Raw genomic sequence first — 24,627 nt, forward strand, 5'->3', positions numbered from 1 at the left:
GTTGAGTGGCTATGCAGGGGCAGTGACGTCGCACAGCGAGCCAGTCTCACTCCCTTCCTGCTGCATCACAACAGCCGCTAGAAAGTATAGCTCGAGCAGCACCAGTGGACCGGGGGGCAAGGATCCAGAGCCAATTAAACATCAATTAACAACCGCAGACATTGCAGCACCCGGCGACATCATAACAAGTCCAACCGCCAGAAAGTGGTTGCATTGAGAAAAGCCCCTGCCTTCCGTTCCAACCGCTGGGATATGGCCAGGCCAGAACAGGTTCTGCTCTTGGAGCCTCAGCACGAGCTGAAATTCCGAGGTAAGAGGGGAGGGCCCATGCAGCTTTGACGTACCGTCCGGGGGGGAAGGATGGGGGGGTGCAGGCCGGTGGGACGGGGACGACGAACCCCCGGGGCATAACCTGCACTACCTGTCCGGACAGCACAGCCCGTGTCGGCCAGGAATAAGGAGAGTTCTAGAAGGACGAGCACCAGGTCAAACGCCACAGCTCCCACCACAGCCATGGTGGACATGACAGCTAGCTTAGTAGTTAGCCCCGGGATTAGCTTGCGCTAGCTACGCTATAGCCAGGCCCAGTCAGACGTTTGCACTGCAGTAGCTGTCACTAAGCAGTGTGGAAATGGACGAAAGGAAAGCGCATTCGGCAGGACAACAGTCTGACGAATAAATGAATGAATGACACCGCCTTCCTATTCTAATAGCTGGACTTGCAGTACGCATTAGCTGCAACATCCTTAGCATTAGGGTTGTCTAGCTAGCATTCATTAGCTCGCTCTCTGATTGGCTGTGTCGCTCTGCCTTGCTGGCCAGCTGTCATTCAATAACTTGACAGCTCCAAGGATGGGGTCACGTTTTATATGCTGTCATCACGAGCACAGATCACTTGTGTTTCAGAGCACCTAATATTTATTAATCTTTCAGAGGAACTAATAGGCATTGAGCAGAAGCAGTTGTGGCAACATCCTTCCCCTTACACCTTGTAATAAATAACATTTTATGTATTGCATTAAAATTCCCAATACTCCAGATAGCACACAAATTAGGGTGTGTGTTGCAATTTGAGACAGATTAAAACTATCTGCGTTTTACAGTACTTTTAAAACGTTCTCTAAAGTAACTGCAGTGTAAATGACAGCTGTAATGCAGGAGGCATTAGAGTTCTACATTTTGTTTAATCCTTTAGACATATTTTAGAAGGAAAATCGAATGACTGAGTCTATACCTTATGATGTGCTAGAGATTCACCTTTTTAATCACATTTAGCCACCCAGGCTTCAGTTAACAAACAGGCATGTGTTGTTACAGGTCTATTAGTTCCATTTGTGTGAGTTAAATTAACACTGACAATAGGCCATAGAGAAGCTCAGTGCAAACCTAGCCTTGAACCTAAGGCCGTCAGATGTGGAGGGAAGGATTTGTTCACGCACGCATTCATTATTTTCTTTGCATCGCTTATCCTACTTTGTCAAGGCTAATTTTAACTAATATTTTCAACACAGACGTCCAACTCACCACACTTGCTCTATTTATAAGTCCATACCCCTTCACAGATAACAGAAATGGAATCAAATGTCTGCCCAACAGAGTTCTTTTTAAACAGAATCGTGTGGTTTCTGTGAGTTGGACAGTATCCCGAGGTACTTTCAGGAAGTTGTAGATCAGGTGTACAGTAGTCACTGGTGCAAGTCCTTTCATTGAAGAGTGAAGCCCCCCTCAGATGTTGAGCCAAGTTTCTGAGGGTCTGAATTTCCTCTCTCCGCTGGCTCGATGGGGAAGGGAAGTGTCAGTTGCTCTGGACATTTACCGGTGTGAAACCTTATCTACAATCTGGTGTATGTGCTAATTCCGAACCGGCTCACTTCCACATTAGCTTTTTACAGAGTAATACTGTCCCTTAAAGGCAGACTCTTTCTCCCTGTCTACACTAGTGGCTACTGTTGCCACTAGTAATAATATGTTATTTTATTGGTAGACTAAACTAAATCTCCTAGACCCACACAAATACCCAACCTTTAGATCTTATCATTGTTTTCCTAAGTGTGTAACCGATCTCAGCTATAATTGAATCTCGAGTATACCTACTATGGAATGTTTAAGCCCCAATATTAAAGCCATTTGTACAGCAATTTACTGTATAGGCCCAATATTGGCATGTTGCAGGGCAGGCTGGGTGCCCTGGTCTAAAAGCCTTTTTAGATTTTGTCTAATGGTTTTCACAAAATAACATTGCCTTACTGAGCTATGGGAGTTATTAAACTAGTGTGAGGTCACTGGCAGTCTGGCACTGGCACCATTCAAAGGTGGGAAACAAAATGTGGTTTGAATTTGAGGTTGGGCAGTCTCACCACAAATGCTATGAAAGGTAATGCAGTGGTTCAGCTTCATAACCCTTGAAATTAAGACGCAAGTGACTATTTCGCTGCAATATAGGCTATTAGTCTCCTCCTATGCATGCATAGTCAGGTCTCAGTCTGCACAGACAGTCAGACACACCCCACCTCCCATCACATTACATGCATGCACTCAGGCATGCACACGCATTGATACACATACACACGCACACACATGCACATTGTTAAAGTAGACATATAATACCCAACATGTTTTAATCATGTTGTCATAATTGTCTTTGTGAACAATGATGTATTTAAAGGGAACCCAACACATTTCTTAACATCTCTATTATTATATATTATAACTACATTTCTGTCTTTCTGAAACACAGCAGTAGTAGTGCTGATACGTTTACCCCAGTGTAGTCACTAGGGTAAGGTCTGTGAATAGGAAAACAACCCCAACTGCCTTGCTTTTTAGCTACATCAGTGGCCGTTGTTGTTCCGGTTTGTTGTGTTGATAGAAAAATACAGTATCTTCTTGACTTAACCCATTTTGGGTGGGAACCCCTTTTGGTGTTAGCATTATGTTGTGCTTTAGCTATTGAAAAATAGCAGATCTACAAGCTCATAGCGCGCCACCGAGTTGGAACGACTGACTTTAGCTTTTTCAGAAAACTGTCAGGATGTAGAAGACATTTTTTAGAATCTGATCTCAGGTCAAAATGGGTTAAGCCATTTAGACCCGAGTACGATTCTAAAACAAAAAGGCTTCTGAATCCTAACAGTTTTCTGAAAATCATGTTTCTATGTCAGTGGTTGGAAGGAGGTAGGGCCCGCACACCATTCTTTTGGTAAAGAATTATTAACTTTACCAAAAGAATGGTGTGCGGGCCCTACCTCCCACTGTCTAGGTGCGTGTACTGTAGGTATGCTCTCTGTCAGTGGTTGGAAGGAGGTAGGGCCCGCAGGCGCACACCATTCTTTTGGTAAAGAATTATTAACTTTACCAAAAGAATGGTGTGCGGGCCCTACCTCCCACTGTCTAGGTGTGTGTACTGTAGGTATGCTCTCTGTCAGTGGTTCTCAACCTGTCCATGTCAAGGACCCCCGGAATTATCTGTTTTTAGCCGCGGACCCTCATCTGAAAATAATGTTCTTCCAGGCACCCCCAGAAGCAAAGATTTGAGTTATAATCGTAAAAAAACGATTTTTGAAAAATCAGACCAATGCCTGCCTGCAAAATGCCTAATGGGAATTATATGAACAGAAGGACAAAATGGAGAGAGAGGGGAATATTATGGAACGTATCATAAATATTATGTCTATACATTTTGATAATTTTCAAGAATTAACTGAAATCTGCTTAGCAATAGTGTGTTTCCCTAAATAAATTAAAATCTCGTTGCCTCCCAGGCTTTGCTAATCCATAGAGCCTAAAGTCATCGACCAAAAGTGTGGTTTGTTGTGATGGGAGAGTGGGTTGTTGTAGTCCTGTTTATGTACACTGTGCATTTGATAACTTCACCAGGGCTAGGAGTGTTTTATATGCAGAGAAAGTGCCAGACTACTTATAGTTGTCCTCAATGACCCCACACTCATCCTACCTCCCTAGTTGTCCTCAATGTGTCCACTCTCATTCTAAGGGCTCGTACACACTGCACAATATTTACTCGGATTAAGCTGTCGGGGAGCATTTTTGGCGCTCGCCGACAAAACCCCCGATCTGACGCAAGATCAGGCTTTGATCGCAGAGGTTTTGCTCGCTGTGTGTGAAAGGAGCAGCGAGAAGATCCAGCGCCGATAGAAGCACTCACCGACACCTTCCCGAGCGTTTCTGAATATCTAGCAGGTTTGATATTTAGCTGTCTCGCCGACTAGACATCATACAGTATGAACTGGGTTGCGACCGCGTCCCGAGAAGGCCTGTATTACAGCCAATGAGAGCACAGGAAAGCTGTGCTCACAGACAGAAAGTCTGTATGTCTGTCTGTTTGTATCAATAGATGATAATATATAACCTTTATCAATAGATGATAATATATAACCTTTCCGTAGGTAAATCCAGGTGTCATAGGTAGCTATATTAGCCTAATATTGCTCTTAAAGAGGTGTGTGAGTGTGTGAGTGAGTCAGTGAGTCAGTGAGTCAGTCACGCAGGCTACGTCCTGTCGGTCTCGCGCGTGTATCACAGGATCCTGCACCCATACATATTACGTGAGACGTCAAATTGAAATAAAAAACAGTAGCCTATATGTATGTATCGGGTCTGGATCGCATCTCTCTTTGTCCCCACTCATCCCAATTCCCAAGTTGTCCTCAATGTCCCCACTCAATCCTAACTCCAATGCGAGACATGGCCAAAGCATTTCCGGGGGTCCCTAGTCAATACCGTTGAGAACCCCTGCTTTAAGTGACATGACTTGGCCCAACCTGCTTGTATTTCTAGACTATTTCTAGACAATTTACAAATTTGGCATTTAGGAGCCACTCTTATCCTGAGTGTGAGGTCGGAATAAGCAGAGTAAGCATGAACTCAAGTCAATAAACAACAGGGCAAATAATCACATAAATAGATTGCAATAGAGTGCACTTTGATGTACACTGCACAGAAGTGTGTACCATGGCTTGATCAGAATGAGACACCGGGGCGCCCGCTGGGCTAACCGCCCAGGTGCATTCCACATATAGGCGCATGCCTGACAGCAAGTCGCGGGTTCGAGTTCCGATGTCGACGACCTTTGCTGCGTGTCATTCACTCCGGTTTAGTCTCTATGCTTTTAATACTCTATGTGGTGCACTGGATGCGTGGTGCTGCGTCGTCAACACAGTTTTGTGTGAGTTTTAACAGCTTCCGCGCCATTGCCGACGATTAAAGTCAATTGAAGCTTAATTTTGATACTGGCGCTTAACGCCATTGCCGACGGCCTTCGGCAATTGAGCTTTTATAGCGCGTTCGATTGCTCGAGCCAAAATGCTACTCACGTTAGCCGGTTAGCTAGCTGTGTTGTTAGCACAGCATTGGATCGCCCATCTTAGATCGTCGTCGCCATAAGCATCCATTCTATCCATTTATTTCAATCGCCTGTAACTCCTATTCCTTGTCCCAGATGGCATTTTTGGTCAAAACAGCGTTTCTTTGACGGCACAGAGCTGACAATCTAGAGCTCTCCGGAGCTCCGGCCTGGATTTACATTGTAAACAAGGCCCATCCAGCTGTGTGAAAACTCCTAACGTAGGACTACCGGTTGTGGACCGGAAATGGCGGCTTTTCAAAATAAGAGCTCAAATTAAAAAAATGCTGGCGTGAATTAGATCCTAATTTTTCAATAAATGATAGCGGTCTAAGTGAAGTTTTTTTTAATTTATATATATATTTTTTTATTGGCTTTTTCTTCAACATAACCTAACATAACATAACACGGTGGGAGAGGGGGAAAATAGGTTTTAAGCAGCAGCACTACAATTTCATTTAATTAGCAAACTAGGCATAAAATTTAGAAGATATTCTCAGCAGGGACGAAATGATATTCCTAGTTGGGGTGGTGCACAGTGCACACAAAAGAAAGACACTTACTTCACCCGTGTGAAGTAAGTGGTGCAAATCCGTGTGGGGGTCCCTGGGTGGTCCATGGAACTTCCAGACCCGCAGGTAAGGAACGCGCCCAGGGTCCCGGACCGGTTTAGGCGAGCCACCCCGCGTCCGAAACGGTTGAGAAATGACAGAGTTACCGTGTGGGGAGTGCCCAGGGTGTCACTGTACTGTACTGTACTGTACTGTACTGTACTGTACTGTACTGTACTGTACTGTACTGTACTGTACTGTACTGTACTGTACTGTACTGTACTGTACTGTACTGTACTGTACTGATACACCTGAAATCATAATATACAGTTAATATATATGTGTGTGTTAGGCTGCACAACAGTGACACTTGGTTTTGAAAACCAACCAAATGCTATTTTCGTGCTCGGACACAGCCAGCCAGCCAGCCAGGCACACACAAATCTACTTAATGAAGTGGTTGCACCACTTAAAAAGACAATATCAGACACAGTCAGTCAAGGTTTAGTTAAGGTTAAGTCGGATGCTCCTGCTTAGGGCCCCTGTCAAGTCAGAATCGGCACTGAAGACATTCCAAGGGCCGGCTACACGGTATGCTGCCACTATAATCAATGGAACCCGGCTGCGATGCACAGGTTGTGCGTAAGCTCTGTGCGTGAATCTTTTTTTTTTTAAAGTGCAAGTGCTCTATTTTTCCACGTGTATGTGTGGGTTACGCAGCCCTATTGCCTTCAGAGGAAAAAAACTAAATACGGAACTCCCTGCGGGATGGACAAATTGTCGGTGCAGCTGTGTACGGTTCCATTCCGATCAGATGGAAAAAAACAAGACATTTTCTTTTAGCTTTTTCTTTAGCGTTTTTTTTCCACTCCACAAAGTCGAATATGTATGTAAATTGATATTGTTTTATATAGATTAAAACGATTAGTTTTATTTCAGTAACTTGAAAACGGACTCGCTAGACAAAGACGAGACAGGAAAAGACAACAAGGGCCGCTCGCAGACCCGGTTCACCACAACGTGTTGGTTGATGATTCCGAAAACGGTAGTACTGTTGTGCAAGGCATATAAGCGTCCATTTGTGACTAAATTTGACTGAGGGACTGCCATTGGATTTTTTTTTTTCATGTCATATGAAAGCAGGGAATCATAGCTTCAAATTGACATATTGGTTGTTCAGTTTGGCCCACCAGTTTTGGAGATATGGCTCATAGAGTTATGTCTTGCAGAAAACAGCGAGTTGAGAAAACAGGCTTGAAAGGTTCACTTCTGTGGTCTCTAACATTACACCTAGCTACATGTTTAAGCATTTATTTCATATTTACATGTCGATTTCAGCTCTGACACTTATTTCAGACATGCTCTAGTATGTGAAGAGTCTGCCTGTGCTATAAACTCATTTTGGGGGAAAAAAAATTAAAAAAGTTTTTCTCCTCTGGTGAAAAGCTGTAATTTGCGCGATGGCAGTCTCTCAGTCAAATCTGGTCACATTTGATCACATTCTGTACACTACTACACTCCCTACAGGGTACACCCAGATATAAGTACATTTACTTAGTTACTTAAGTACAATTTTGAGGTGTACTTTACTTGAGTATTTCCAATTTCCACTACAATTATTTGAAAACTTTAGTTCCATACTTCATAGATTGTGATTATTATTATCAAACATTAGACCATTTGAAAATAGCCGAATGCTTGTAGATCGGCTATTTTCAAAGAAATGGTATACATTTGAAAATTTGACATGGGACATTCTGCATAATGTGTACTCTGCTACTTATAGGTACTTTAAGTTGATGCCAATACTTTTGTACATTTACTCAAGTACATTTTGAATTCTGGAACTCTACTAACGGAGTACAGAGTACTAATACTTTTACTTGAGTAAAACATGCGAGTACTTTTTCCACCACTGGTTGTCGATCATGGGAGAGCTTTCTCTTCTGATTAGCCATCTACCTCTGTCTTGTCTACCAGTACCAACCACTACCACTACGTGTCAGAAGTCACTACTTGGCAATATGAGGCTCATCAGATCATCAGCCTTCTCCAAATATCGACTAGGCCATAAGTCTGTCACCATTTTATGTCCAAGAAAATCACTTTCAATATTACAAATTAAATTCCAAGTGCTGGTTTCCTATGTCCTCAGGTCATGCGCAATCTAGTATAAAACTGATATTGACCTTTATGCATTGATGCATCCAAATGTATCGGGCTATGTGCTTTAGGTTCCATTACACATTTTACCCCCAAAAATATGTCCCATCTTGACAGTGTTGTATTCTGCAGCACCGGTCAGCTGGATATAGTGCCCACAGCACCACTTAACCTTAGTTCACCTCGCTCTCCACTTGGGTGTAAAATAAAACAAATCACTGTTGTAAATTAACGTCACTTGCTTTTTTTTTACGATGAGGGCTCCAGTGTTATTGATGAATGAGTGTTGTTGAGACATTAATGCATCTTGCCTTCCAGTGCCTTGAGAGCTGTGGTTTGTATTTACAATGCTCGCTGTAATCCGCTAGTGGCCTAACAGAATCAGCTGCTTTATAGGAGAAGTCATAAGCTGAATTGCATTACTGCGTGTCTCTGTGTACAATTCACTCTTTCAGTCTCTTGAGGAGAAGTGTGGCTTAACTCGCTTATATTAAGCAGCTAAGTGGGATGGTGGTTAAACTGTAACAGAGTTAGGTTACAAGCAGTGCTTGGATGAGGCAAGAGGCTGACATGTTTTATTGAAGTATTGACAGTACTTAAAAAATGGGATCTAAAAGTTGTGATAACTAAAGAAGATGTCTGTACTTAGACATCGTCAAACAGTGTTGATTTTGTTAACAAACTATGGCGAAAAATGTTCGTCAACTAACTTTTTACACTGACAAACTAAATAAAAACGAAGCTACTATGACTAAAGCTAAGACTAAATATACCGACAATTTCATTAACAAAATACACTAGACTAAAATGTCTGACAGAGACTAGTGGACAAGAGATCAAGTAGAACTAAAAGACTAGTAGGCCTTGTAGATCTGCTATTTTCAGCATGCAACCAAGTGTAAAATCAGGCATTACGACGCCATCAAGGCCTGCAAAAATGCATTTTTGTCGACAAAAAACAACTGTAGAATTAGACTAACACTAAAACATGTCGGATGACTAAAATGTGTCCAAATGAAAACCAAGCACATGAGTCAATTCCACACTAAAAAGTGGCCACTTTGTCTCCCGTTCCCCCGCAGGTCCATTCTCAGACGTGGTGACCACGACTCTCAAGCTCTCCAACCCGACAGACAGGAATGTGTGTTTCAAGGTTAAGACGACGGCGCCGCGCCGGTACTGTGTCCGGCCCAACTCTGGCATCATCGATGCCGGCACCTCCATCCACGTCTCAGGTAATAACCGTCAGTCATTAGTCCGGTACTGTGTCCGGCCCAACAGTGGCATCATCGATGCCGGCACCTCCATCCACGTCTCAGGTAATAACCGTCAGTCATTAGTCCGACAACACTGTCGCTCCCGACTAGAGTTGTTCCGATACCGATACTGGTATCGGTTACTCGAGCCGATACCACCCTCAAGTACTCGTACTCTGAACCGGCCCCGATACTTTGACCCGAGTACCAAAACATCCAATTGACACTATAGGCTGAACGAATGCGACGGGAGCATGTCTGACCCAACACTGCAGCAAATCGCCAAAAACAGCCGATCTACAAGAATCAATGACAACTGACAAGTGTAGATCGGAGCTTCATCTGCATCTATGAGAAAAGGGGGTAAAATCAAAACACCTCCCCCGCACCTCTAGCTGACTGGATTCATACAGCATTAAAACACCTCCCCCGCACCTCTAGCTGACTGGATTCATACAGCATTAAAACACCTCCCCGCACCTCTAGCTGACTGGATTCATACAGCATTAAAACACCTCCCCGCACCTCTAGCTGACTGGATTCATACAGCATTAAACACCTCCCCGCACCTCTAGCTGACTGGATTCATACAGCATTAAAACACCTCCCCGCACCTCTAGCTGACTGGATTCATACAGCATTAAAACACCTCCCCGCACCTCTAGCTGACTGGATTCATACAGCATTAAAACACCTCCCCGCACCTCTAGCTGACTGGATTCATACAGCATTAATGGTGGGCAGGAAAATCATTGTTAAGGAATGGAAGTCTGAGGTTTTGCCTCCAGCACATGTAATGGTTCACTCAGCTTGGTACTGTGGCTGCTTTGGAGAGGTTATCCTTTAAGATGAATAATCAGTTGGATAAATATGATTCTAAGTGGAACGTGTTCCTCAGTCATGTTGCAGGTCCTTGATGTGATCCATGGTCAGGCAATGCCCTTTTGATTGTTTACTGTATTAGTATACATATGATACGGTTGATGATGCTGCGTGTTTGGTCGTGTAAACTCATTTAAACTTTTAATTTGATTTATTTGTATTTTTATTTGTTTATCTTGTCTATCCTTGTTTTATATTATGTTTCTGTGTTCATACATAATGTCCATGCATACGTATTCTGTTGTTGTTGTTGCTTGTGTTTCTGTTTTCTGTTTTCTGTATTTGTAAAAAATCCAAATAAAGTACTGTCAATCAGTGGTTACTCAACAAAAATAAAGTACTCGGTATCGGTGAGTACTAAAAATTAAGAGGTAAGGCCTGGGCCGTGGCTCAGTGGTCCAGGCACCATGGCTGGTAATCCAGTCTGGAAGTGTGCCGCGGGTTCGACTCCCAATCCCGACGGCCTTTACTGCATGTCACCCCCCCCATCTCTCTCCACATTTCCTGTCAGCCTACTGTCTGTCCCTCCATAAAAAAATGAATAAAATAAAGGCGAAAGCCAAAAAAACATTTAAAAAATAAATAATTAAGTGGCTCCTGACATGCGCTGCGGGTTATAACTAACCCGTGCTGCGGGTTAAAAATCACCCATGGCTCCCGACATGCGCTGCGGGTTATAAGATTTTCATACTAAAATGGCCTTTTTTTTTTTTAGCAAGTTATCGACCTTTCACTATCCCAGCAACACACACTTGCGGGATCTAGCACCAGTAATGGGATGTTCATGAGATTTGCCCACTTTAGGAGACCATTTGTAGGATTTGTGTACCATGTCGCCTCTAGTGGCTCCTACCGGGATGGACTATCTTCCTAAACAACTTTGTATAGGTTTTAAAGGTATATTCAGTGATTTGACTTAATTCAAATATCACTTATTTTTTCTTTTTTTTCTGGATAATCATGCCTACTATAGAGTGTGCTGACCATATAAGGAGTTCCTCCCTGTCCCCAGTGAGCCCCTGGGGTAAAAAAAACCCTAGTTTCAGTTTTGGTGGCGGGTGGCAAAGCCTTCATCCAATCAGGATGAGAGGGGCCTTCTTCCAATCATGATCGAGTGGGGGCGGGCCTTGGTGCACATGCTGTTGGCCTGTTGCACTTCCCCCCCACTGTAGAGCACATTTTGTTACCGGGGCGGACTGGGTGGTTTTCCAAATCACCCAGCTGTCTCCAGAACCATATGTACCAGTTTTGCTTTTTGCCACTGCCTGTTTCTGTCTCAGCTTGCAGTATTGTCTATCTAAAACACACGCACAGTATTGTGTGCGTGCGTGCGCCTTATCATCATACATCCTCACATTCCGGCCAATCACTTTTGGTGTCCTCACTTTTCTGTCCTCACTTTTTATTTTATCCTCACATTCCGTGCTCAGCCAATCAAATAATCTCTATGGGGTACACACAAATACACAAATCTGGGCTACTGCATGCTTGCTTTTTGAGGGGCGTTAGCCCCTCATATATACTAGTCTAGGACCTGGCTAAGATATGTATGCACTTCATTTAGGAGAGAATATCTCAATTGTTCTAGGCTAATATGACCCCCGCGGTCAACTTGGGAACTGTGAAAAATTCTCTATCCGGGGCGAAATACCCGAAAATGACCACGCCTTTTTTTAAATGACCGCTAGTTCAAACATGGCTCTATTTTCGAAACTGTTGGAGCTACAGATTTTCTGAGGTGCTCAAAATGTTTGTTGAATCCGTGCCAGAGGCAGCAACCCTCCAGGTCATCATTGTGGCCAAATCCAATATGGCCGCCAGTCCGCCACCTGAAAAAGGTTTTGTCTACAACTTTTGAACCAGATGAGCTATGAATGCAAACTTGGTGTCTAAATCATGTTTTTTGACAATTAGAAACATTTTGTAATGCTTATCTGTATGACAACCAGACGCAGTGTGAGCTTGTAGATTGGCTATTTTTTGTGCGTGACACCGTCGTACGATGACGTATACATTGCGCTTTTAAAGTGACGGTACACAATATTAAAAGTTCCCTCTGTCTGTTAGAAAAGTACTGTATTTCAAGCCAAGGCCCTAGTAAAATGTAGTGCAAGGGATGGTTAAAATAAAAAGATTATAGAAAAGGTGTGTGTGTGTGTGTGTGTGTGTGTGTGTGTGTGTGTGTGTGTGTGTGTGTGTGTGTGTGTGTGTGTGTGTGTGTGTGTGTGTGTGTGTGTGTGTGTGTGTGTGTGTCAGCTTTCCACAAATTAACACATTGAGAGCCCACGCAAAACTGCCCAAAATCACTTTCACCTAGAAAATCCATTCACACTTTTTTATAATTCAGCTGACTGTGGAGACACATGCTGGAACTTTTTACTTTGAAATGTTTTATAGTTTCTGAGTTATTTAATTTAAACGCCAAATGCATTCTCAATGGCGAAAACACAAACTTTGGCACCACGTGTTAAAAAAAAAAAAAAAAAAATGTTTTTTTTTTTTTTTTTTGAAGACGTCCACAGACGTCTTGGGCTATGCACGTGCGGTAATACCCAGGACGTCCACAGACGTTTTGGGCACAAAATGTGTTAATAGCAAATGCTTGATAGTGGGCTCGATAAGGACCCGGCTCGATAAGGTGATCGTTATCAATAAAAATGAACGAGCTCCATCCCTACCCATAACTGTATTGAACATGAATATAAAGTTGGGCATTATATTTTGGTACCAAGGCCACCCAATGAATTGGCCGCTCCATCCATTCCTTTTCTCCATTCCATTTCCACGCACGCACGGTGACGCACACAGACCTTTTCATGGTACAAAGAAAAAAAACAGCCAGACGTGTTGTGTACTTCTCTTTCCTTTCAGAATAATGCAGTTTTCAAGTACCGGTACTTCAGCTGTTTTTGTAGCCATTTCTGAGTTTTGAGTGGCTGCTGTCCATACACCAAAGAAAGAATTCTCCTTCTACACCCATTAGCTATAGTTTCTACATCCATTAGCTGATTACCTTATAGCTTATTACCTTTTCTCTCCATAATTGATTATAATGAAGCACATCATAAGATCGCTCTTATAAGCCGGATGCTTAGGGGGAAGAAAGGGAAAAAAATACTATTCCTTAATACGAACATGTCACCCTGCCTCCAATATTTCAATTCAATTCAAAGGGCTTCATTGAAAGGGCTCTTTCACTACATCCATAAATCTTCTCTTTGGTCTTCCTCTAGGCCTCCTGCCTGGCAGTTCCAACCTCAGCGTCCTTCTACCGATATACTTACTATCCCTCCTCTGTATGTGTCCAAACCATCTCAGTCTGGCCTCTCTGGCTTTATCTCCAAAACATCTGACATGTGTGTCCCTCTGATGTTCTCATTCATGATCCTATCCATCCTTGTTACTCCCAGAGAGAACCTCAACATTTTAGTCTCTGCTACCTCCAGCTCTGCTTCCTGTCTTTCTGACTATCTCTAAAACATAAATGTGTAAACAACAGATGTAATTTTATTGAAACAAGAGAATAATAGCATAAGAGCATGATAGCTTAATCATTTATGCTGAGCATTAGTCAAAGGTATGTTTAAATTGGAAACACGTGCGAGCGCACACACACACACACACACACACACACACACGCTCCGTCCTTTAGATTCCTCACGGAGAAGACCTTTTTTGTCCTGATCATACAAAAAGGACAAAGTTAAAGGAAGTAAAACTAATTGTCAGATAGTCGCCATCTTTGAAATATGCAAAATAGAGGTTCAGCCACAGCCAGTCATAAAGATGATCATTCCAAAATGTTTCTAATTGTCAAAAAACATGATTTAGACACCAAGTTTGCATTCATAGCTCATGTGGTTCAAAAGTTCTAGATAAAACCTTTTTCAGGTGGCGGACTGGCGGCCATATTTGATTTGGCCACTATGATGACCTGGAGGGTTGCTGGCTTCGGCACAGATTCAACAAACATGAGTATTCTGAAAATGTTGAGCACCTCAGAAAATCTGTAGCTCCAACGGTTTAGAAGATAGTCATGTTCGAAGTAGTGGTCATTTAAAAAAGGGCGTGAGATTTTTTTCACAGTTCCCAAGTTGTTCGCGGGAGTCATATTAGCCAAGAACAGTTGAGATATTCTCTTCTAAATGAAGTGCATACATATCTTAGCCAGGTCCTCTACTATACAGGTTTATGTTTGTTTTTAGTTCAATGTTTTTATAAAAACACCATTGACAATGAAGGGAAAATTTACCTCAATATTCTTACATTACGTCATATTGTCTCTTTATTGGTAATGGCATTTAATGTTTGTGTTGGCACCGTTTGTTTTACATCACCATTACATCACCTAATCAACATGAGTTAGACTTTAATATATTAGCGCCCCTCACTTCACACGGGTGTGATTTTTGACATTTCATTCACCCTTGTTATTCTGTTTTAGGAATTTAAGAACAGTGATTATCAAAATAACCTTCATTTCAACATAAATTAAAGTCAGTTTTGATTATGATTTAGCTACAGTATCAGCTAGGCCTACATTACCACCCCCCCCCCCCCTGCTAGTTGACCTATTCCCCTTCCCCCTCCTCAAACCCAGCCGGGCCCTATGAAGGACACAAGTGCGGGCTAGGGTTACCAGGCTACACCACCTCTGCCATTTACAACCCACCAGATCTGGTGTCGCAGTGAGTCTACTCTGCACACTGTGTTACATGGGACATCGGTCAGTACCAGTGAGCAACAAACTGGCTCCAGTCTACTCTGCTAAATGCTGTCATTTGTCACCCTCATTATTAGGCTGCTAAAGGTCACATCATGTTTTGGTCCCAGCAGGATTATAGTTTACACATTGAATCACCATTGACCTAAGGCAGTGGTTCCCAAACTTTTTCATGTGAAAGGACCCCCAAATTGACACTAATTACAGCCCACGGACCCCCATTTGAAGGGATATGCCAGGGACCCCCCATAAGTGAACTTTTACGTCTCTAGCAGTGATTCTCAACCCGTTTAATTTCAAGGACCCCCTAGTTTGACATGAATTAGGCCACGGAGTACGGACCCCCATGTAATGGCATTTCTATCTCTGAGACCCCAATTTATATTTTAAAATCATGTTAATTTAACTCTTAGTGTACAAATGGACTTTAATAGGTCCATTTGGGTCCAGACCCATAAGGGTCCATTTGGTTCCAAACTATCATTTAGCTGGGGACCCCCTGGAACTCCCTCAAGGACCCATGGGGGTCCCCAGACCCCACTTTGAGAACCACTGACCTAAGGAACTCAGACCTCTGTCTTGAGTGAGAGCCCCAGCTCTATAATTGGAATCCTTAATCCAAAATGTACCAGCGTTTGGCTGGTGTTAATTCCCCACATTGCCAAGCACCGTACAGGAGTAGTAACCTTTTCAAGCACCGTACAGGAGTAGTAACCTTTTCAAGCACCGTACAGGAGTAGTAACCTCTTCAAGCACCGTACAGGAGTAGTAACCTCCTCCACACCGTACAGGAGTAGTAACCTCTTCAAGCACCGTACAGGAGTAGTAACCTTTTCCCGTCTAGTCTTGTCGGTAATTGTAAACAGAGCAGCATAAAATTTACATGGAAATGTATGTCTGTCGGGACGAGAGGGAAAGCTCTCGCCACAGGATACCTACAAACCCCTGATGTGTCATTTGCTGGCTTAGCAGAGAATACACACAGTGCTTTTGAAGCTTAACCCGGCCGAAACGTTATATGTTAAATGTAGCCCACGCCACAGGAATGGTGCTGAGCTTGATTGGTGTTATCCAGCACCCATTTGAAAACTCTTTGGCCTCAAAAATCCCTGTTTCAACAAATATTGATCCGCTTTTGGGAGGAAGTCAAAAGTTCTTTGTTGTCTCAAGTGGGCCTGCTAAGCTCTCAGAACATGTCAATGTTCTCAGGGTATCCCAAAAAGTTAAGTAACATTCCATTGTTGCAATTATCATCATTAACTTGACAGTGCAATAGCCACAGTTTCCATAGAGCACGATTCCAGTTTGCCCACATTATGACAGCATAGGAATATCGTCATCATGAGCAGATTAAAGTGGGCACCCATCTCCCGATGTTAATAAATAAATAATAATCTCCTTTGTGTGATATAATTACCCAATATCTGTCTGGTACCATATACAAAACATTTAGACTAGCGGGGCAGGAAGCCTAACCTTGTTGTTCTTCAGCGGCTAATATCCAGAATTCACCACATACTATCATCATTATAGGCAGCCGACAGCCGTTTCTTAAAAAAAGAAAGAAAGAAATGTTGCCTGCCATTGTCTTGTAGAGTAGACATACTTGCCAAAAGCCACAGTTTACCACCATTTGGCTGGGGGCCAGGAGTAGGTGGTAAGTTCCCACACTGGACTAAGTCTGCTAAAGTCTGAATTCTATTGAATAAGATGGACCCAGGAGAACACACTCAGTAGTGCTGTGAGATATGCATGGCTCCTCTGAGAAACCTGAATATAAAGGAGCTTTATGAATATAGCTCGTCGGTCCTTGTGGGATCTCCCTCTAGGCCTATGACCCGTATTGACTTAAGTTTCTTTCCCAGTGTCGAGCTCGAACACCTCAGTAGGACTGCTGATCTTTTTCCTCACTTAAATGACTGTTGTGTTGAGGGCTTAATTTAATTTGCTGCACGATACTAGGCGCAACAAATTGAATCTAGCAGTCATTATTTAACTGAGATTAGGCTAGTTGTCCAGAGCTCAACAAAGATTGACAACCACTGTTCCATTCCTATCCCATGTTACTCTTATTCTGTTCTCTTATTTTAAACTCATGTTAACTGATTAATTTACTTATGTATGAGTATGATAACTTATGTATGAGCGGATGTGGTTGATTTTAATATGGACACATTTCCTAATAATGGTGACTCAACCAGGCAATCTGGTACACTTTACCTTGAGATTCGAACTCTCTTTTCTGTTCTTGAGTAACGGAAAACATTGACCATTGTCCTCATACGTCACTATAGGTCATTTAGTCATTGCACTGTTTCTCAACTAGTAAAAAATATTATTTGAATAAAATACTTCGCTAGTCAAGATTTATGCATTACATTTAAATTATAACTAGGCTAAGTTTTAACTTGGTGTGAGGTGGTGCAACAACCCTTAACATGCCAGGATATCCCGTTCAACCCTTATTTTGAAGACCCAAAACACTGCGACCGGATGTTGTCAGCTTAATGGTGTGTGTGTTGTCGGATCGATTGTTATTGTTTCACAAGCCGAGGAGAAGCTCCGTGCAATAAGCATTGTTTTGACCAGGAATTCCACCTGGGAGGGGGATTTGGAAACTAAAGCGACTGAAAGCGTGCGTGCGCGTGCGTTCACACACGAGCGTTCACAATCAAGATGGCCATCCGAAGCTAATGTGACTAGCCTTTCCACTAGATCGGTTCAAACACATTTATACAACTGAATAAACGTAGGCTACGCATTTTGGCAGCGTCGCTTCCCGACAAATAACGCAGGCTACGTTTTTTTGGTGGGGAAACGGTTAACTTCTCTTCTCAAGAGACCCAATTAATTAGCGACAGGAAAGGGAAACTTTGCTTTACAACCCAACCTCTCCCCTTCTGAGAGTTCCATTCATCAACAACAAGCAGGACGTGCAGATTACAATCCCGCTCAACCGTGTTGACTACAATTAATCTCAGCTTTATGAATGAGTGCCCAGTGTGAAGTCAGAATATTAATCACGCTATTAGCAGAATACGTGTTTTTTTCTCTTTTCTCTTTAAAGAGTGCAGATCAAAGACATTTAGCTTACTTTTTGTGTTCCTCTAAGAACTCAACGCCTGATTTACACTTGGTTGTTACACTTGGTCGCGCACCGGGAAAAAGGCAATTTACAAGCTCACAACACGGCGCGGGGCGACTCGTCGTGAGTTTGTTGATCTGCTTTCTTGGATGCACAACACAGGCACGCAACTAAATCTAAATCAGGCTGCCGCTTCACACGCCTTCTCCGGTGCTGCCCCCTCAGACCCAAGGTAGATGGTCGTGCAAATTGGGCCTGACTGAAACAGGACGTTCTCAATCTGTTTGCCGTCCACCGTCTGGTTCTGGTTTGCTATATTGAACTGCCCCTGATTGCTGTAATGGCGCACTACACGACGCTGAGGTTTTTCCACTCTGGGGAGAATTGGCATGTGCCATATACAAGAACCATCCTGGTAGCCACATCTGAGAGCAACCATTTGCTGGCTTTGAAATTAAGAGGTCATTTGTTTCTAACCAAAGCCAAAGCATCACGCATTGCTCAGAGTTGGCACTGATGTTTAAGATTTGCCTTTTGAGTTCCAGCCTTGCTCTTTTATGAAAAAGAATGTAAAAAAACAAAAACCTGCAACAAACGAGAGAAAAAGATCACGCACGAGTAGTCATTTTCATCCCCTCTCAACTGCAAGGCTCCCCTAAGCTCTGACTGGAATGTTTTTTTCTTTTCTTTTTTTTAAAAACCGACATATGAAAGTGATCATTGTAAATCATCGTTACAGCTTTAAAATACCTTTTCGGCCACTGGAATGACATCAAATAACACACAACCGACTCAAGTGCGCTGATGTGGTGATGGGTTAAAAAGTACCATTCCAGCCCCACACCTGCTTTTTATTAGAGCGATATGTAACGTTGAGATGAAAAACAACGGCGTTAGAAGCTGTTGGAAAGATTACCCCCCAGGGTATTTGTAGATCCATCAGTGTTTCGCTGTCATGGTAACACTAACATGGAAATAAATCACCTCCGCCATATTTCCGAGCAGCAGGGGTGAGCGCAGAGCCTCAGCGCTGCCTAGGCCCCTAGTTTACCGTTTTGACAAATATACGGGCGCTTGAGGCTCACTAATTCCCCTTTTAATACTTTGGACTGATCTGGAACGCTGAGAACGAGAGTGGGAAAAGTCGCTGAGGGCCTAATCGCTGACATTCCATAAGTGTTCACGTTCAGGAGGGACGAGTTTTATTGCTTAAAGGGATAGTTCAGATTTTTTTAACTTAAGTTGTATGAAATACTTGCCATTCATATAGTGGTTGCAACTGTATTAATTGATTGCCCGAGTCCTGTGGTGGGAGTTCTGCTCTGGTTTTGGTGAAATATCAAGTAGTTCCGGTCATTTTGTGGGGGGCACTGGGGGCCACGCAGTAAAAGTAAATTAATCCACAAAACTAACGTAATTTGTATTGTTGACCTATTTCTAAAATATTAGTGCAACTTCCGTTCTTTTTTTACCCCTCTATCACACAGAACGATGTTTTTTGTGTCCATATCACTACGCCCAAAAAATAGTTCCATGTGATAGAGGGGTCAAAGTTGAACGAAAGTCGCGCTAATATTTTAGAAATAGGTCAACATTACAAATTACGTTCGTTTTGTGGATTCATTTACTTTTACTGCGTGGCCCCCAGTGCCCCCCACAAAATGACCGGAACTACTTAATATTGACCAAAACCAGAGCAGAACTCCCACCACAGGACTCGGGCAATCAATTAATACAGTTGCAACCACTATATTAATGGCAAGTATTTCATACAACTTAAGTTCAAAAAATCTGAACTATCCCTTTAACTTCACCTGCAAATCAAATCCTGCCTATCTACTGTGGGTTTGGGTGATGTTATGCAATTATCTACCTGACTTGTCGCTCTTCGTTAGGGTCGGGTTAGAAGCAACCGCTATAAATGTTTCCTTGCTGTAGAGCAGGGGTTCTCAACCCGTGGGTCGCGACCCCTCGGGGTGTCGCCAAATTATTTTAGGGGGTCCCCAAATTATTTAAAAAAAAAAAAAAATATTTATTTTTATTTTTTTCCCACGATTTTTCAAAAATAGCAGATCTACAAGCTCGTAGCGCGCCACTCGGTGGCGCGCTATGAGCTTGTAGATCTGCTATTTTTAAATAGCTAAATTATAACAATGCTTAAAACACCAAAAGGGGTTCCCACCCAAAATGGTTTAAGGTTATTGTAGCAGTCAATTTATATTGGGGGTCGGGAGGGGGCGGGGCGGGGGTCCCGAGACGTTGCCAAAGCATTTTCGGGGGTCCCCGGCCAAACACGTTGAGAACCCCTGCTGTAGAGAAGAATTTTATATTTCACATTTTTATTTTAACCACTTAAACCCTAGTATATACTTTGTTGACTGGGTCCCCCAGGATTTCATACTGGGCCTCAACCGAATCTGTGCCAGAATGAGATAATATCTTGTATCCAACTGTGCCATTTACGAGACTATGAGATTTGATTAATAAGCATTAATCCAGCATTGACATGTTTTTTGTTTTGTTTAATACTCGCACCTACATAATAGTCCTTTTTCTCCTCAAAATGAGACAAACTGCGATCTTTGGGACCTTATAAAGCCTTAATCCTTGATCATGCTAAGAAAATTAATCCATCGCTTGTTGATACACAGCCTAGAATGAGGATTTGGCTCAAATATGGAGGACTATCACTTCCGGGTCGGGAGGAAGTGGTCTCTTCTTCTGCGTTTTTGCGCATTGCACTGGCACTAGTCTCACAATCCCGCCTATAGTAACGGGAGGGAATGTGTTAATTCCCTTTACACCAAATCTCTTTGCCGAAAATAGGATATCTGCAAGCTCGACTATTTACGCTGAATGTTAACCTATGACATGCCCAGGATAGGGACGCTTAGGTTCATGTGCTTAATGTGGTTATTAATGCTGACTTTATTGTGTCTTTTTGTGTTGCAGTTATGCTGCAGCCTTTTGACTATGACCCCAATGAAAAGAGCAAACACAAGTTTATGGTCCAGTCCCTGCTGGCGCCGCCTGACATGACCGACATGGAGGGAGTTGTGAGTACCCTGGCATCCTACACACACACACACACACACACACACACACACACACACACACACACACACACAAGTTCTAAACATGCCTGAAAATGAATGCCCGACCCGAACCGGCCCCTAATTGGGCTGGCCAGAACCGAGCCCGGCCAAATCTAGAACATTTTAGATGACTAAAATATGACTGGGACTAGGTGAAATTTGGTTCAAGACACTAAGACCAAAACAAAATAAAACTAGAAAAAGTGCCCCTCGGGGCACAGGTCTCTGCCAGGTCATGTTATTGTGGCCTCCAGGTGGCGCTATAATAGGCCAATGTGAATAAGGTGCCATTTCTTCTTACACCTTTGATGGCAATTGGATGATTTGAGGCATTTTGTTCCAAAAAGGTGTTTTGCAAATATCCACCTGGTGGTGGCGCTATAACAGGCCAATGAGAAAAGGGGGGATTTATTCCTCAGCCTCAGTAGGAAAGTGTGTGAAAATGTTCAAGTAAATGCACGCTGCGTTCATGATTTGATTTGTTCAAATGGGCCAATCCTGCAAACTTTGGAAGCCAATGTGAGCCAATTAGGATGGAATATGAAATATCGGACAGATCCGCCTTGAGCACATGACTATATAGATACTGTGTAACGATTTGCGTGATTTTTGGACAGAATCTGGAGTAGTGATATCCAAAAATGGGGTTAACAAAAGTCGGCCTCTTGGTGGCACTATAAAAGTGAAAAATGCAGGTCAAACGTTTTTTCTTGGCCTCTAGGGAGTGTGCATTCTGTGTGAGAGTGACCGGCCCGAAGTTCAAGCCAGAAATGGCTGAGTGTGCCGGCTCAAATCACAGTAGGCTACGGGTAACGGGATGCGCGAGAGAGAGAGAGTCACAAAATGCACACTAGAGGGGAAAAAGAGTGATAAAGAGAGAATGAGATGTGACATAGTCACATCTCATCTAATCAACTTCTAGGTGAATATATCCCCGCCTTGACCCTGTGTAGTGAACAAACGCACGCAGCCACGCACGCACTCACAAATGCGCAGGTGTACCGTACACACTACACACATACAAAAGAAAACATCCATGAATGGACATGATATGTAATGGCATGTTATGTAGACACATGCCAGGCCATTATTGATCTGGCATTCTATAGTTTCAATGTACGGATATTCTACTGTTATACGGATGATGGGTCCTTAGTTTACTTATGATCCTAGATGACTATTTCTATGCATTTGATGTATTACTTTGTGTTGTTGCTTATTGTAAGTCGCTGTAAATAAAGACTCATCAGTCATGACTAGGCTAAGCAAACGGCGATCGAAAAAGTTCTGTACTTCCCACAGTGCATAGTTTTCACGTTGTAAAAAGGTGAATTTGAGAGCGAGCCCGCAACTTAATAATCCATTCTCCAGGGAGAAGTCTCCCCTGAGGCGACTTTGACCATTTAATTTGTCTGTTCTCGCTTCGTCTTGCACGACAAGCATCAACAAATAGCTTCAGCTTGATTCTGGGAGCATAACTCCAGAATAATACTCACAGTGATGATTTTGGAGTTCATGTACAGTACACAGCACAACGTTGCTCTTCTTACTGGCAGTCGACGCAGAAAACACACACCGAAACATTCCACCCTCCGTTGTCCGTTCCGTTCTCATTAGCTTTCCCTTCCGTTCTCTATCAATTATCATACATGTTTGGCCCCTGGTCGGGCAGGTTCGGGCAGAATTTGAGAACTGAATTTGATACACCACCAAGATACCCATGTACCTGTCTAAATACTTCCTTAATGTCAATGAAGTCCATACCCACAACACCAGAGGGAGTTCAACAAACCATGTGCAACCCAGATTCGGTACAAACAAGGGACCAAATTATTTTCGCTCCTATGCCACCACAATTTGGAACGCCCTACCAACAGTCATTAAGAGTCAAGACATGCAAATCCCTTGACTCCTTCAAAACCGCTCTCAAAGGGCACCTACGGACGGCTGCAATTCGAAACTGGCCCCCGTAAAATCTGAATCACCCACCCCTTTTTCCCCTCACTGTATATGTTTCTTTTCCCTTTTTACCTCCTTTATGATGAATTCCTGTTCTGTTCTTTGACTAAATAGAAGTGTATATTTGTACGTCTCTAAATGTTTTGATGAATTGAACAAGGTGGACCCTCTTGTAAACAAGTGTAATGCTTTATTGGGTCGTCCACTCACAGTTTTTGTATTGAGTTGTTCTTGAAATGTACTGTAATTCTGCAAACTGTTCAAATAGTTCAATCAATCAATAACACTGTCTCTCACACACACACACACACACACACACACACACACACACACACACACACACACACACACACACACACACGCATACACACAGGCAATATATAGATTACGTTGATATTGTCATATCACGATATCCAAAATCCAAATTTCATGTGTGTTGTATTTGACCAGTTTGAAACATGTGAGCTCTATTTTATAGTTGCATTTTTCTTTAAAAAAAAAAAAAGAAAAGGGGGAAATTATCCAATCTACTGTACAGCACATTATTGCAAGTTAGGGCAACTCACAGCCAGGGCGACTGTGTGTGTGGTCTCGGTGGCGCTCTCATTATCACATGCTCACATGCAGTCGTAAATTAACTGCAACACGCTGGTGGCAAGACACTTGGGGATTTGGTATTGTGTTGTGACACACACAACATCGTGTAGGCCTACGGTACGTAATACGTATACCACACACAGTACACACACCCCGTGGAACTGTTACAAAGGAGACACTGTACAGAGGCCGAGACTGAAGCCCAGTGGGTTACTGTGTAAGCCAGTGTGAGGTTCTAGCAACACTTGAGCGGATTGAGAGTGTAAGTATAAGGAATAGCCTGCAGCGCCCCTGCTTGCGGTCGATCTCTGCCCACTGTAGTTTCCCCCCATTTTTCACAGCCCAGCGACTGTAGAGACCCAGCACACAATGAACAGAACTCCCACTGGTAATACGCAAGACCAGAAAGTGTTTCCATATAGGCAGGTTGACTAACAACGCAGTTATTTGCACCAGTGGCCTCTGGGAGCAGTTGCCGGGGGGGGGGGGGGGGGGGGGGGGGGATTTTGGAAGAATCAGAGTCAGAATATTGCCAAGTATGACGTTTTGTGCAAGGAATGTTTCTTTTGCATGTGGTGCTCTGACAAGTTGACAACCCAACAAAACCACAGAACACAGGGACTGCTGACCATCGAACTGTATGCACATACTGTACAGGATTTACTATACTGTACACACAAACGGGCAACAAATTCCACTCGTTCTTAGACGTTGGAGCATTATTCAAGCACATTCCTTGGCCAGCCACCTCCATATACTGTATATATATGAACCATAACACAATGTAGGCTGTCGATGCCCAGCTGAACTTGGGATGCGCTGATAATATGTTTGTATATCAGAAGACAATTTGGCGATATACACTCACTTTGCCATCATTATTGACAGGACAGTGATGCAGTCAGGAACAAGGCGCTACCTCCCGAGTTCTGTAAGCATCACTGACACCCTCAAGTG

At 43.0% G+C, this 24,627-nt stretch overlaps 1 protein-coding gene across 1 annotated transcript in view; it reads left to right on the forward strand.

Moving 5' to 3' along the window:
• Positions 1 to 24,627, forward strand: part of vapb (VAMP (vesicle-associated membrane protein)-associated protein B and C) — a 39,972-nt gene continuing 15,345 nt past the window's right edge. Inside the window, exons 1-3 of the mRNA XM_079509577.1 lie at positions 1 to 310; positions 9,156 to 9,308; positions 20,972 to 21,075. Coding sequence (XP_079365703.1) covers positions 253 to 310; positions 9,156 to 9,308; positions 20,972 to 21,075 — 315 coding nt within the window. The 5' untranslated portion in view covers positions 1 to 252. The remainder of the gene's footprint in view (positions 311 to 9,155; positions 9,309 to 20,971; positions 21,076 to 24,627) is intronic.

Source organism: Electrona antarctica (genome assembly GCF_951216825.1).
Source record: "Electrona antarctica genome assembly, chromosome: 9".
NCBI classification, from domain to species: domain Eukaryota; kingdom Metazoa; phylum Chordata; class Actinopteri; order Myctophiformes; family Myctophidae; genus Electrona; species Electrona antarctica.